Raw genomic sequence first — 16,517 nt, forward strand, 5'->3', positions numbered from 1 at the left:
GTTTTCCCTCCAACGGCTAACACTTGGTGAGAGTCATATTGGTGCTTTAGGTATTTCTTAAATGCAAATGGGTATATCCTCAATATATACCATTTACTTGCAGAACTAGTGAACATTCACAACTTACTGAATAACGGAAAGAAATGAAAGAGTGACGCAAGCTAACATTTGCATGAAACCAGGAAGTTGCTAAGTTCACTTCTTTCTTTTCTCTTCTAGTCATCTCTTATATGGCTACCTATTTACGTGGCCAAGAAAATGGAAGTCCCTGACCTTCAAATACCAGTATTAAGTGTTTGTAACTTGCAGAACATAGAGTTAAATATAGATTTTCCAGCAGTGGCTGGTGGGGAGTAGGGGGGTGGGGAATGCTCTCTGATCTCATGGGGCTTATAGTTGAGCACAGAAGATGGAAAATTAACAAGCATTCAAAATAATATGTTGTGAGGACTATGACATAATCCCACAGTTGCCTTGCAAATTCTAGATTCTAAATAAGGTCTGTTTCTACATATTCTTGAGCATGTGTGATCCAGATGGATTATGGGAACATCTCGTCTCGTGTAATTTTTCAGTTTTCCCCAGAATGTTCACCAAAAGTGACCGCTCTGATGACATCCAGCTTTAATTTCCCTAGGGGGCATCCAGTCTCTGTGTGAAAAAGCAGTTAAAATGAACTCATGTACAACTGGGAAGAGAAGAGTCAAGTGCTAGTTTAATTGCCACAGAAAAGTAGATGTGCAAAAATCGCTCATTATTTGCACTTCATCTATCCTGTCTTTCAGGACATCTGCTTGGCCTCTCCCATGACGATTCCAAGTTCTGTGAAGAAAATTTCGGCTCCACGGAAGATAAGCGCTTAATGTCTTCCATCCTAACCAGCATTGACGCATCCAAACCCTGGTCCAAATGCACCTCAGCCACCATCACAGAATTTCTGGATGATGGTCACGGTAGGTACAGCTCCACAGGCTCAGAAACAACACCTCATTGTATCCTCCTGGTGTTCACCTTGTCCTCTAAGACAATGGTTGCTGAGACAGTGTCAGAAAAAGGAACAAGGGGGTCTGTCTACTGGTATGGAATGCCAACATCCTTGGTGGCATTATAGCTATGGTATTTTTTGCTTTTGAATTGCCAAGTTCAAAGAGAAGCAGTGTGGGAGACCACACAGAAGGCCTCGCTAGTGCCCTGAAAGCCTGGCTTTTATTCCCTCTTTCACCACACCAGCCTCCTGTGAGAATGTTGGCATATATCTCATTTCCCTGTTATTAATAGGACTCTCAGAATTATTTGTTACATGCTTATTATAAAGATATGGTTAGAATATAAGTAACAATTCTGTCAGATTCTCTTTATGGTAGCATAAAACCAAGAAAGGAAGCTCCATAGATCTACATTCACTACAAGACTTGGCTTCACCCTGGCAGCCTGTTTTCATGAAAGTGGGGTAAAAGCTGCAGAAACAGAAATAGAAAATCAATCTGAACCATGAGAAAACAGTTTAAGAACTTCAAAAGAAAATCTTTGGCTTTATCCTCTAAATGGAGTTCAAGAGCACAGCATACTTTATTAAGGTCTATTAAATCTAGGATTAGTGCTGTAAATTATATCAAAATACCAAGGAAGCCACAGTTTTTAGAAATAATAAATTCTGACCCTAAAGTAATCTTTGAAACAAGCTATTGCTAATTTCCTAGCATCCCTGTTACTTTAAAATACTGGAAACACAGGCAAATAGATGAGATAAATTTGGAAGAGATTTTCAGAGACCACAGAGTTCAAGTTTCTTGTATCACATGTGTGCGTGCTCGGTCACTTCAGTCCGTTCCTACTCTTTGACACCATGGACTTTTTTGCGACCCTTTGGACTGTCACCCACCAGGGTTCTCTGTCCATGGGATTCTCCAGGCAAGAATATTGGAGTAGGTTGCTATTTCCTTCTCCAGGGGATCTTCACAACCCAGGGACTGAACCCACCTCTCCTGCATCTCCTCAGTTGCAGGCAGATTCTTTACCCTCTGTGCCACCTGAATGGACACATTCCCCTTCCCTTTTCTTTCCTCTTAAAATTTGTTTCTTTCTAAAACTGATGATTGAAGTAAATGGGACAGATATTCTTGATCATGATAATTGTTCACAAATTTATCTCAGGATATGGTTCAAAGCTGGATAAAGAGAATCTGGGGTAACTGTTTTTCCCTAGTTCCACAGCAGTTATAGTCTGATATTTTTGTAATTTCTTAGTGAATTTGCCATCTTAAGCTTTGGCTACATAATTACAAGACAATTAGTAAATTCAGTTATTTTCAGACAAAAGGAAATTCTACTATATAGACTTTTGTTGTCTTATAGCCAAAATGTTCACAAACTCATTTTTGCTCTGTCAATGGTGGATTGATAATGCTTTAGCTACTTTCGACTATTTAAATTTCCTGTTCCTGAAAACAATACCTACCTAGCTTGCTTTAAAATTTCCCTTAACACAAAATAACTGTTCTTTGTTAGTTGAAAAGATGGCCTAATATCTCAAAGATTTAGAAACAATTTCAAGAATCGATGTATTAGGTTTATCCTAGACTAATAATAAAGTGGTAATTTTCTTTTTAGTTAGCTCAGTTTAAAATGCTGAGTAAATGCAGAGTCCTGAGATGGATGCTTACCTAATTATCTGCCTACCTACATTGATCAAGTCCATATCTAATAACATTTCTTCTTAGGTGAAATCTTAGTTTCAACTCTTAATGCTACTTTTACTGTTTTGTTTTGTTTTTTCAGCTTTTGTGAATATGGAATAACATTAATATTTTATTTTAGCATCCCACATTACACATTCCAAAAGGTTGAGCTAAACTTTGAATCACTAAATGAACAGATTTAGTTGCTAAGGCAGCAAATACTTATGGCTAAAATGGGACCAACATTTTTTTTTCCTGTATAAGTATTAGGTCAGCTAATTACAATGCTGTGCAAAATCTTGTTCCTTATTGCCATATTTCTGGAATGATTCATTTATTTCATGTTTGTGGAATTCATGATTTTACTTTCCATGCAGTAAAGATGCTTCCAGTATTGTTTTCACTTTCTAAATCTCATTTCTGTATTTAAAAGAGTCTACACTCAGATTTAAAAAATTTTTACAACAAATTTTATACATCTTTCTGCATCTGCTCCAAAGGATCTCCTGGTAGATAACCACCAAACCATACTTTTACTAGAAATAGATCTCATTCATTTGCACTGAGAAAATCTTATCTAACTTTCCTATCTATATGTTAAGTAAATAAATAAATTTCATTACCAATATTTGTTGGACAGGAAATTCTCATAATATAGTCATTAATTCATTCATTTCATCAAAACCTAGACTCTTTCACCTTTGAATGTTGAGTAAGCAGTTTTGTGTTTTAGCTAACCCTTCAACCCAGCTCCGCCCTCCAAAAGAAAACTGATTTTATGATGAGGGTCAAAGAAAGGCACCGTAGCTGTGACACAGTGGCAAGATTAGTTATATTCATTTCAAACCTAACCTAAGCATGCTCAGTCATGTCCGACTCTGCAACCTCGTGGACTGTAGCCCACCAGGTTCCTCTGTCCATTGGATTATCCCAGCAACAATACTGAAATGGATAGCAATTCCCTTCTCCAGGGGATCTTCCCAATCCAGGGGTCAAACCCGAGTCTCCTGTGTCACATGCGGATTCTTTACCACTGAACCACCAGGGAAGCATTCATTGAAAAACAGATACAGAATCGAAGCTGCAGTACTCTATGTAGCACTGTCATTTAAGCGTCACTTTAAATACCTTAATAACTTTTAGAGTGCAACCAAAAACTGACTTAGGTCAATTCAACTGAGAATGTGGTGATAGGAATTAGTCAGCGGGATTTTGAGATAGTGGTGGTTCTGACATTTCAACTTCAGAGCTTAGGAGAGAATCAAGGGGACCATTCAAGCCTAAGGCAATGGAAAGACAAACAAAAGCAAACAAACGCACATCTTTGTTAGAAGATTAAGCTGATGTCACGAAACCATATCATCAAACCTTCCTTTTCCATCTACTACTTGCATGCAGAGCCCATTCGTTCACATGCAGTAGGAATGAAAGGGTTCTGTTTTTCTGTTTTGATTTTCTAGGCCGCTAACAATTTAGGGCTTCCCTCATAGCTCAGTCGGTAAAGAATCTGCCTGCAATGCAGGAGGCCCGGGTTCGATTCTTGGGTTGGGAAGATCTCCTGGAGGAAGAAATGGCAACCCAGTTCAGTATTCTTGCCTGGAAAATCCCATGGACAGAGGAGCCTGGTGGGCTACAGTCCATGGGGTCACAAAGAGTCGAACACAACTAAGCGACTGAGCATGCACGCATGCACAGTACCTAGAAAATTCATTTATATAATTGCTTACCTGTCTCCTTCCCACCTCCAGCAATGCTGGAGAAATGAGTTCTTAGAGTACAATTTAATTTGTATCATTTGTTTTTAAAATTATTAGCCATAAGTAACTAGACATGTGTAGCACTCTACCACTGCCAAATTTAAATTTATTAATATTGAGTGCTTTCTGATTTAGTTCCAACAAGAAATGCACAGCAATTAGGTTATGACTGACAATTCAGTTTGCACACTGTAAAGTAACTGGGCCTGCAAATTTGTGATTCAGAAAGGAAGAAGTCATGTCTTATGGGAGACCCACAACCCCAGCCTGGCCAAGATACTTGTAACTTTCTGTAGTGTTTATACAGCCTAGCTCTAGGCAAATTGGCTTAGGAGTATGATCCTCAAAAATAAAGGTAAGCACTGGCAGAGAAATTGCTTAGCAAAAGCAAGTTATTAAATTTCCTTTCTCAAATGCTTAATAATCTTGAAGCCAAAAATAATAGCCGTGTCCTCTGGATCCCTGAGTCCCCAGTGCCAGGTGATGAGAAAGGGCCACTGCCAAAGCAGATACAACTCAAGCACACCCAAGACACAGGCTGCTAAGGAAAAGCTATAGACATCTTTAAAAAATTCATATTTAAAGAACTAATTTGCAGCCACTTACTGAACACACAACTTTGGAGGAAAACTGGTATTAAAAGCCATTCTCTTAATCCTTTGGAAGTATAGACAATAGAGGTCGTAATACGATGTTAACATTTGGTTTTTAAGGTCTTACGAAATTCAAAGCCCACTATGGTAGCCTCTTGATTTTTCACAGTAAATATGTTCTTTAACAGAGTTTGCAAGTAAGACATGAATTTTAAGTCCACAGTGACCTGTTTAAAAAGCTAATCTTCATCCTCAAATACAGAGAATTTTTAATCGAAATTTCCCTGGCATAACATCTGCTAAACAGTGTACTAATGCTTCTCACACTTTCACAAGCAGATCTCGTGAATTACTTTGAATTACTTTGGCACAGTAATGACTGTGCCTTTGTCATCGCCCGTTAGTTTAAGGGCCTCCCTAGTGATTTCCCTTTAGCTCAGACGGTAAAGAATCTGCCTGCGATGCAGGAGACCGGGATTCGATCCCTGGGCCAGGAAGGTCTGCTGGAGAAGGGAATGGCAATCCACTCCAATATTCTTGCCTGGAGAATCCCATGGACAGAGGAGTCTAGAGAGCTATAGGCTGAGCAACTAACTACTGAGTCACTGACTCAGTGGTAAAGAATCCTCCTGCCAATGCAAGAGATGTAGGTTTGATCCCTGGGTCAGGAAGATTCCCTGGAGAAGGAAATGACACCCCACTCCAGTACTCTTGCCTGAGAAATCCTCTAGACAGAGGAGCCTGGCAGGCTACAGTTCACAGGGTCACAAATGGGTCAGAAATGACTTAGGGACTAAACAACAAGCAACAAGTTAGTTTATCCATCATTGAACCCATGATGCATCAGTGTCTCTTTTAATGTTAGACATTCAAATAAAGACCTCAAAGAAGAGTTGCAAGACCACAGAGGGATGATGATAAAGAAATGAGTTTGTAGTGTTATGAGAGTTCTTTGAATGAGTTTCATTAAGAATATTAATTTATTTCTCCTAGGCCAAGAATATTTGGGCCATTGTGTGTGTGTGTGTGTGTGTGTGTGTGTACGCTCTACTCGGTTTGCAGGATCTTGGTTCACTGACCAGGGATGCAATCCAGGCCCCTGGCAGTGGAAGCATGAAATCCTAACCACTGGGCTGCCAGGGAATTCTCTATTTGGGTCAATTCTTAATTTCATCATGTGTATTAAAAAGGAAGAGAAAACAGAAATAACTACAGTGTTAGAAATAGGGGGGGAGCGGGGAGAAAAAGAACAACCTACCTTCATCTGATAATTTTCATTAATCATTAATATGAAAGATAGACAGTGGCACCAGTCAGATATAAAAAAGAAAAATTTTTCTGCTCCATTTCTCAGAGACTTGGCATACCTTCCATCACCCAAAAGTGTACTTTATGGCCATGGGATATGACCACATTATTCCTTTTATTTGTTCATCACAAATCACTGAGTCTTACTTTTTAAACTTTTCACCTTACTGAAAGCATTTAATTTAACATGGATAGTGAAAACAAATTTGCAATATGCACACATTTTCATTGTCTTTACACAGAATGTTAAGACAAAAGGAAAGAAGGAAGGAAAAGAGATGGGGAAAGAAAAGGGAAAAAGAACTTGGCAATTTTATGGAGCAAAATAAATAGACAAAATGTTGGCAGTGAAGTCCAGATAGGATTTCAGGCTAAGATAAATTTTAAAATATGTAAAGAGATGGTTGAGAATAAAAGTAATAGAGATTAAGAAAAGTCAGCAATAGACTGAACACTTTTAGAGGTCAATATAAATGGTATTAAAAGACTGATCAATTTCCTTGCTAACCTTGTACACATTTTTTAGATGAAAGATGTATATCCAATCCACTGTTACTCAGATCTTAAATATTTCATATCGTAAGACTCAGGATCAAACTGTATTTTGATTTTTTTATTCTTGTTCCCTGGCACCAGTCTGCCATTTGGTAGTGCTGTCTATATCTATTTTATCGCCAAACGACACGTCAACATATAGATGAAATCGATTGACTGTAGATTTCAGTGTTATCAGCAACTAATGCAGCAACAAATCCTGATGTTGAGAACATTAAAGTCATAAGTAAAGGCAAATCTGAATAAAGCTTTTTTTTTTTTTTTTAAGCAAGAACAGCTCGTCTCCAACTGACCTCTAACGGAAAACCACAGAACTAAATATGTTTTTTCTTTTTAATAGTCAAGCAAATATGTTATGGTTCAGTGGGTAAAGAATCCACCTGCAGTGCAGGAGACACAGGAGACACAGGTTCGATCCCTGGGTCAGCAAGATCCCCTGGAGAAGGAATTGGCAACCCACTCCAGTATTCTTGCCTGAAAAATCCCGCAGACAGAGGAGCCTGGCAAGCTATAGCTCAAAGGGTGGCAAGCAGTCAGACATGACTGAGCACGAGACATACGTGAGCTTAAATAAAGAGGGCCCACCTCCTGAAGCCTCCTTTGTTGTAAGTCAATTTCCAATTACCTTGTCCATTTCTTTTCACAAGTCATCTGCCGGGGAGGTTGAAAGGGTGTCAGTGACATATCCGTGGGGAGGTGATGAGTTGTTTTGACTTGAGGAAAAGCAATGTCGACCCATGCCACAGGCACCCACGCATATTAAATACTTTCCAGCTGATGTTTAGTTACAGTGTTACAGTCTGTGATTTTCAGTGAAAAAAAAAAGATTCGTCGAACAGTACTTTTGAAGATCTGGAAAGCATTCTTGATGCTTCAGAAATCTGTTGACAGTCTTCTACCATCATCAACCCACTAAGCACTCTTTGCTTTACACAAGGCTCTTTTCTATGCAGCAAGGAAGATAATGCTCTTCCTGGAGTCCAAAGGGCCTCATCTCACTTTATCTTCTAAACAAAGCTTAGTGAGGTTTTACTACCATTCCTTCCTATTGACTTGCTGTTGATGTTTTTCTTTTAACTTGATGTTTTCCTCCCAAAGTTCTATTTGGCTGGATAGTACATTTTAATGCTTTTTCTGGCCTGCCTTAAGAAGCTTTACCTCCTCAAAAGGTCTGGCTTAGAAGTTAAATAGGAACTTTGCTCTTTATTCATTTTCATATAATGCCTCCATCACAGATTGACAAATTTCAAGGTATTCGCTTTGAAGAAACTTGAGCGTAGTTGTAAAAACATTTGCAGTGTACTTAAAATGTGCTGAATATTCCATTTCTCAGTGGAAAATAGGATTTAAACATGGTTTTCTTTTGTTGGATAAAAAGAATAACTCGAAATAAATCTGAAATGTTGTTAAATATGTTGGGCATAGTACCAGTATGATTGTTTTATGTTTTTCTGGTCACTCCTTAATAGCTCTGTGAGCTAATTTTGCCCCTCCAGTGTCACAGTGAGAAAAGCAACATTTCATAGATCTTGAAAATAAATTAGGGACGGTGAACTAATTTGGCCAAGAACACTCAGCCATTTAGTGTTTTGCCAGAATTAAACTTTAGACCGGGTGTTTCTACCATTAGGCCTGGTGTTACCGTTTAAAGGATTCGTACACATGCCTGCCCTTTAGCAATAAAATAAGCAGCCTGTCCACATGGGTAAGCAGAGTCAGGTTTGTATATGATGAGAAGAGCAGGGTCTGAGCATAAAGCCCTGATAGCTATGAGACCTTAGGTAACTGATCCTTAGGTCTTCAGGTTCCTTGGTTTCCTTATCTGCAAAATAAAGAAAATAATGCTCGAGTTGACCAAAAATTCTGTTCCAGTCTTTCCATAACATCTATGGGAAAAAAAACAAATGAACTTCTTGGCCAACACAACAGAATCTGCTACGTAGAATTCTCGTAAAGATTGAATAAACTGATACATTTAAAGAACTGAAAAGAGTGTTGTGCTAAGTCGCTTCATTCCTGTCTGACTCTTTGTGACCCTGTGGACTGTAGCTCACCAGGCTCCTCTGTCCATGGAATTCTACAGGCAAGAATACTGGAGTGGGTTGCCGTTCCCATCTGTAGGGGATCTTCCCAACCCAGGGACCAAAACTGGGTCTGCTGCATTGCAGGTGAATTCTTTAAACTTTTGAGCCACCAGGGAAGCCCAAAACCAGTGTCAGCGTGTAACAAATATTCATCATTGTTAGTGTGTAAATAATCAGTGTGTCGGAGAAAGCAATGGCACCCCACTCCAGTACTCTTGCCTGGAATATCCCATGGATGGAGGAGCCTGGTAGGCTGCAGGCCATGGGGTCGCTGAGGGTTGGACACGACTAAGTGACTTCACTTTCACACATTGGAGAAGGAAATGGCAACCCACTCCAGTGTTGTTGCCTGGAGAATCCCAGGGACGGGGGAGCCTGGTGGGCTGCTGTCTATGGGGTCACACAGAGTTGGACATGCCTGAAGTGACATAGCAGTAGCAATCAGTGTGTAAATCCTAAAATCAAGTAAACAGAAAAATACTGAAACTGATAGACAATATGTAAGCTCCTATACAAACTGAGGAAATTAATGGAGTTAACTCACTCAGAAGGAATTTCTTAGGGAAGCTTTCTGGGAAATGAGAGGTGTATTTTAGCTTCTGAGTTTGCACTGTCTTTGTGTCAGCTTCTACTGAGTCCCCACTCCCTTTCTGATCCCCCCCACCACTGTGTACTCAGACACCCTCCAAAGACCCAACAAATACCAATTGTACTCAACAACCGACACAAAGGGGAGAAAAGGAGGTGAAGAGAGACAAAATGGGCTCAGTCCCAAGTTATCAGAGATATTTTCCTTTCTTTTCCCACTGCTGTAATGCATGGTGCCTGAAAGCTCATTAAAATTTTTCAGTCTAAGAGAAAGACTTGACTTACTTTGCTTCCTTCAGTTTATCAGGAGCCCTTGAGGGGTGAATCTGGGTCATTTTTCTGTATTCCCAAATATCTGGTGTGTTTGGTAGAACACGGTACCTGCTAAGCAGATGCTTATTGAGTGCAGCAATGACCAAGTGCAGCAATGACCATTGTTCTTTATTTATGGAATTAATGGAAAGGTGACATGGATGGGGGATGAGTGCGTGAAAAAGAGGCAAGAATTGGGGTTGGTAGTGGACAAAGGGGCATAGAAAGGGCGCAAGGACAAACTCTGTTTCTCAAAGTTGTAAACGCAACTTTATTGTTGTTGTTCTCGTTGTTGTAACACCCAGGCGGCACCAGTGGAAAAGAAGCCACCTGCCAGTGCAGGAGACATAAGAGACACGGTTGGATCCCTGGGTCAGGAAGCTCCCCTGGAGGAGGACATGGCAACCCACTCCAGTATTCTTGCCTGGAGAATCCCATGGACAGAGGAGCTTGGCGGGCTACCGTCCATGGGGTCGCAAAGAGTGAGACATGATTGAAGTGACTTAGCACACAGCACACACATTGTTATTATACCCACTTTCTGATTTCTGCTAGGTCCATCCCAGTTTCTTTTAGTCCCTCAGCACGATGGTTATTTTCACAGCTAATTATTGCAAAATTTTATTTAATCAAACAAAATTCACTGCCGTCATTATGATACCATCATTATGGATACCCCAGGGCACATCATCCATCAGAAATCCTGGTGGGTGTTGGCAAGTTCATGGAGGTGCCCAGCCTTGTCCAGAGAGTCCCCTCACCGGGGATCTGTGGATGCAATGTGTCTCCACACCAGCTGGAGTCTTGCCTCTTTAGATCCATCATTTTCAAAGTTGGAAACAGAAATGCAGAACAGTGGCCAATCTGGGTTGTTCTTGTAGGTAACTGTTTGCTGGACCTACCACGAAAACAGATTCCCGGGCCCGAGGAGCTCCCAGGCCAGACCTACGATGCCAGCCAGCAGTGCAACCTGACCTTCGGGCCAGAGTACTCGGTGTGTCCCGGCATGGATGTGTGTGCCCGCCTCTGGTGTGCCGTGGTGCGCCAGGGCCAGATGGTGTGTCTGACCAAGAAGCTGCCGGCCGTGGAAGGAACACCATGTGGGAAAGGGAGGATCTGCCTGCAGGGCAAGTGTGTGGACAAAACCAAGAAAAAATATTATTCGGTAAGTGCTTTTCTTGTCACGCAAGGCCTGGAGCCTCAAGGGCTGAAGTACATTCCTGTGACATGTGGAGGGGACTGTCCCCAGAAGGCTCTGTTTCCTAGTTAAAATATTTTTCCTTGAGGGATCTATTTACTGCTTCCTCTTTTACCTGCAGGAGTCATCCTCAGCTGTTAATTACTGGAGAAAATGCCAGTCTCGGGTTATACCAGTAATAAATAAGTAGAGAGCCCAGATTCTGTCTCATTGAGACCACAAGTAGGGCCCCCAAGTCACCACTTGGGAGTTTGCTTTCAAACTGCTCTTCAAGTTATCGGAATACATTTGTTTAAATTCAGGAAGGGAATCACAGTAGAGCTGACAGATGATCCTCAGGAATACTTGGTCAGCTCCAAAATGTTCCTGGTCCCCCTCATGGTGTGCCTGCTACATGCTTAGTTGCTCAGTCCTGTCCGACTCTTTGCAAACCCATGGACTACAACCCGCTAGGCTCCTCTGTCTGTGGGATTCTCCAGGCAAGAATACTGGAGTGGGTTGCCATCTCGTTCCTCAGGCTATCTTCCCAACCCAGGGATCAAACCTGGGCCTCCCACCTTGCAGACGGATCCTTTAACCATCTGAGGCAACGGCAAGTCATCCAACTTCAGGAACTAAAGTAGCCACATCTGCTGTAGGAAGGCACCCGACCTCCCTCCCTGTATACCCAGTCCAGCTTCACGTCAGCTCCCACCACCTTCATTGTCAAGCAAAGCATTGGTTCCTTCTCACTTGCAACATTTTCAGAGTCCCTGGAAGACCTTTGCCATCGGCTCATTGCTTGTTCCTTTCAAGGCTTACCACCCAAGCTACTAGTCTCAGATACCCTGACACAGACACCCTGAACCATGCAGCCAGAGGAGGTTGTTCAGGAATGTCCTTGACAAAGGAGTTTCTAATATCTTCCTTTTGGCGTCTCTCGGCTTCCTGCTGCAGCGTTTCCAGAGGAATCAACCTGGGATGTCATAACAGGGCTCTTCATTCCCTGTGGTGTTGGTCCATGTGATTGGGTGCTGTTAGTATCTGTCTTGTTTCCTTTCTACTGGGTGTTATGAAGCCAAGCTCAGGTCAGATACGTTTACATGTGACAGATGGGCTGTGTGATATCTGCAAAGGGACTGCAGAACTTGAGTGCTCAAGAGGGAGAAAAGATGGAAGCATAATCAGCCTGGGATCATGCAGCTTCTTTAGCATCACACAGTTCTTTAAAGATGCAAAGTCAGAGTGGACACAAGGTGAACCATGATTCAGTGGTAATTGACAGATACACACAGTTATCAGAAGGTCCTTGCAGCGTGCCCAGTACTTCAGGTGAATATTCAAACCCTCTGGGCTTCTCAGGTGGCTCAGGGGTGAAGAATGCACCTGCCAGTGCAGGAGATGCAGATGACACAGGTTTGATCCCTGAGTCAGGAAGATGCCCTGCAGGAGGAAACGGCGACCCACCCCAGTATTCTTGCCTGAATAATCCCATGGACAGAGGAGCCCATGGTGGGCTACAGTCCATGGGGTCACAAAGAGTTGAACAAGAATGAGTGACCAAGTACACACCCGTTCAGATCCTCTAGTGCTGGGGGCGCAGGGGGCAGAAAAGGTGGATTGTTTAGAATTGGAATCGCATTGCAACTTCAGAGTGTTCAACATCTGTGACCGTGTTAAACTCAGAGATGATCATGTTTTATCTGCAATGACATTTCCATCGAGTCATTGCATGCAAGTGATTTCTGAATGTACATTTTGAAAATTGTCCACTCTTCTGAGTAAAATATCTCCTGTTTTCTATTTTAGACATCAAGCCACGGCAACTGGGGGTCCTGGGGGTCCTGGGGCCAGTGTTCTCGCTCGTGTGGGGGCGGAGTGCAGTTTGCCTACCGCCACTGCAATAACCCAGCGCCCAGGAACAACGGCCGCTACTGCACAGGGAAGAGGGCTATCTACCGCTCCTGCAGCGTCACGCCCTGCCCAGCTAACGGTACGCGGCTCCCAAGTGTCAGCAGCCACCATATGTCAAGCGTAATGTGTATTCTGGGGCTTCTTTGGTGGCTCAGTGGTAAAGAGTCTGCCTGCCTATCCAGGAAACATGGGTTCAATTCCTGGGTCAGAAAGATCCCCTGGAGAAGGGAATGGCTCCAGTATTCTTGCCTGGGAAATCCTCTGACAGAGGAGCCTGGTGAGCTACAGTTCATGGGGTTGCAAAAGAGTCAGGCAGGACTTAGCAACTAGACAACAACAATTTTATTCTAGCCGTCATCAATAGGAGAGGCTGAAGAAATATTCTGTTAATCTTGTACCACACTGTTCCACCAGTGTGCAAATCAGTAACAAATACATGAGTGGTTTTTAAATTATTATCATAAACAGTTGAGTATTCTGGGAGTAGGAAAAAATAATTGCTATTTTCAACTCTGTGGATAAAAATCCTTCAACACTGGTGTGTCAAGAGACTGTAGAAAAAAAAACAGCATCTTCTCCTTAAAAGTATTTACATGAATAAGAATGTATCTGAGTTTCAGAACAGAGTAATAATGTGCTTTTTTTATTTTTAGGTAAATCTTTTCGTCATGAGCAGTGTGAGGCCAAAAATGGATATCAGTCTGATGCAAAAGGAGTCAAAACGTTTGTGGAATGGGTTCCCAAATATGCTGGTGTCCTGCCCGGAGACGTGTGCAAACTGACCTGCAGAGCTAAGGGCACTGGCTACTACGTGGTGTTCTCTCCAAAGGTAACTGCTCAGACTGTCCAGAAACAGTGGGCGTCCTTGGTGGGAAGTACTTGGTAGGATGGAGGCTGCACATACCAAATGTAAACAGTCATTATTTGAGGGGTGGCTAGATTTTGGAAGGTTTTATTTTCACCTCTGTAATTTCTGTATTTTCAAACTTGCTACAATGAATCAAAAGGATTTTGTAAACAGAACAAGTAAATGTTTTAAAAGCTATTTTTTGAAAAAGCGTAACTCTGTCAAGAAGATGAGTTGTGACCTTAACTTCAAAATAGTATTCCCTAGGTACATTTGTAATTTGTCATGTCTGACTCTTTGAAACCCCATGGACTGTAGCCCATCAGGCTCCTCTGTCCATGGGATTCCCAAGTATACTAGAGTGGGTTGCCATGTCCTCCTCCAGAGGATCTTCCCGACCCAGGGTTCAAACCTGCATCTCCTGCACTGGCAGGCAGGTTCTCTACCACTGAGGCACCTGGGAAGCAAAGATAAATATAAAGGATACTTAAAGTTTGTATTCCCTCCTAGATGGAACGACTACTTCTCAAAAGAATACTTTTTCATATTTTTAGCACAAATTATATTTGTAAAGGGGACTATAAAACAAGAAAGTTGTCTATTTTTTCTATGTTTTATTGAAGAATTCCATTGGTGATTCATGAAGCAGGATGTCAACATCATTATCCCTGACTGAGACTTTAAAATGTCCTGCATTTTTAATATGAATCAATGTCCCTCTAGATATACACATCATAATATATACATCCTTTATTTTCCACAGAAGAGCATTTTCTAAATTACTGAAGTTTCACTTCTCACAATCAACATTATGCTATGGCTTAAAATACGGTTTATCTAATTTGTAAATAGATGTGATATTTAAAACCACCTCTGTAACAGATCTTCAGATATTTATGACATATTATTGAAAAATAAGTTAATGTCCCAGTTATGTACATTTTAAAACATTTCATCTTTTATTGCAAAATAAAACATTTTCTTTTAAAAATATTATATAAAAAATAAAAGCAAAAACCATTATCTGGAAATATAATCATTCAGAGAGTTGTTAACCTGTTGAAGAATATCCCACCCCAATTAACACACATCCATGTGTTCATATACTCACAGACATATATGACAAGAGTTTTGTTTATACACAAATACAAAATATGTACATTTATTTGTATGACTATGTGTGTTACACACACAAACCACTAAGAGGTCATATATATACTATTTTATAACTACCTTTTTCAATATACACTAATTCTTTTTTTCAAAAATATGCAGTCTCTTCCAGTAAGTACTTTTCTCAGACTTCCCCAGACTCCTTTTTTTACACGTTTGTTTCTATTTGGGGCTTCCCTGGTGGCTCAGTGTGAAGAATCTACCTGCAGTGCAGGAGACACAGGAGACTCGGGTTCGATCCCTGGAGGAGGGCATGGCAACCAACTCCAGTATTCTTGCCAGGACCATACCATGGACAGAGGAGCCTGCTGGGCCATGGACTGTGGGTTTGCAAAGAGCTGGACATGACTGAAGCAACTGAGCATACATGTACACATCTCTATTTCAGCATCTCACCATTTCACACAATAGGGAATGCTTTCCAACATGACAAGGCTGTGCGTGTCTGGCGTAGATTTTCAATTTTATGACAGTAATAACAAGTATGCAACCAGAAAGGATGCCCACATTCTTGAGCCTGCTCAAATCCTGCTCTCCCTCTCTCCACACAAGTGACAAACAGTCCCACATACTGGGTGAAATATTCTGCAATAGAAAGACAAGACTATACCATGGGGACTTATCACAGACACAGAAATGGAGATGAGGACTTTGGATCTCCTAACACATTCAGATTAAGCTCAAGAGAGAAAGAAGAAAGAAAGGGCATAACCCTGATTTATCCCAGTTCATCTTCCTGCCAATATGTCAAAGATTTTCTACTCAATACTCCTGGAAACCATGGCTTTTTTTGGGGGGGTGGGGGTGGTGTTTGTTTTTCTTCTTTGGGTTGTTTAGTTTCTGATATAAAATCTATTCCAATCAAACTTAAAAGTCCCAAATTAAAACTTGATTTAATCAAAGAAACCACATATGCAGACCCAGTATTTCCCATCGCTAAGGTGTTTCTCATTATTCAGGTGACCGATGGAACAGAGTGCAGGCCATACAGCAATTCCGTGTGTGTCCGGGGGAAGTGTGTGCGGACAGGCTGTGACGGCATCATTGGCTCGAAGCTGCAGTATGACAAGTGTGGCGTCTGTGGAGGAGACAACTCCAGTTGCACAAAGGTGGTCGGAACCTTCAATAAAAAAAGGTAATGTGAGAGAACCACCTTTAACTGACCTGAACAAGACTTTCAGTTCAGTCACTCAGTTGTGTCCAACTCTTTGCGATCCCATGGACTGCAACACACTAGGCCTCTCTGTCCATCACCAACTCCCGGAGTTTACTCAAACTCATGTCCATTGAGTCGGTGATGCCATCCAACCATCTCATCCTCTGTCGTCCCCTTCTCCTCCTGCCTTCAATCTTTCTCAGCATCAGGATCTTTTCAAATGAGTCAGTTCTTCGCATCATGTGACTTTAGACTCTTACAAAATTGATAAAGGAGGACTCATTACATCCTAAGCTATCTGTGGGCATGTTACCCACCAGGGTTCTTGGCCTCCTCTAAGCAATAGAAATTGACTAGAAGGCATACAAGAAATTC

The 16,517-nt window shown here is 41.5% G+C and overlaps 1 protein-coding gene across 2 annotated transcripts in view; it reads left to right on the top strand.

The window, feature by feature from the left end:
- Window positions 1-16,517, top strand: part of ADAMTS5 (ADAM metallopeptidase with thrombospondin type 1 motif 5) — a 56,792-nt gene that overhangs the window by 26,100 nt on the left and 14,175 nt on the right. For both annotated transcript variants that reach the window (XM_061423519.1, XM_061423441.1), the window contains exons 3-7: window positions 786-953; window positions 10,757-11,040; window positions 12,862-13,045; window positions 13,620-13,795; window positions 15,946-16,121. In XM_061423519.1, the coding sequence (XP_061279503.1) occupies window positions 786-953; window positions 10,757-11,040; window positions 12,862-13,045; window positions 13,620-13,795; window positions 15,946-16,121 (988 nt within the window). The remainder of the gene's footprint in view (window positions 1-785; window positions 954-10,756; window positions 11,041-12,861; window positions 13,046-13,619; window positions 13,796-15,945; window positions 16,122-16,517) is intronic.

The sequence above is a fragment of the Bos javanicus genome, chromosome 1, assembly GCF_032452875.1.
Source record: "Bos javanicus breed banteng chromosome 1, ARS-OSU_banteng_1.0, whole genome shotgun sequence".
Lineage (NCBI taxonomy): Eukaryota > Metazoa > Chordata > Mammalia > Artiodactyla > Bovidae > Bos > Bos javanicus.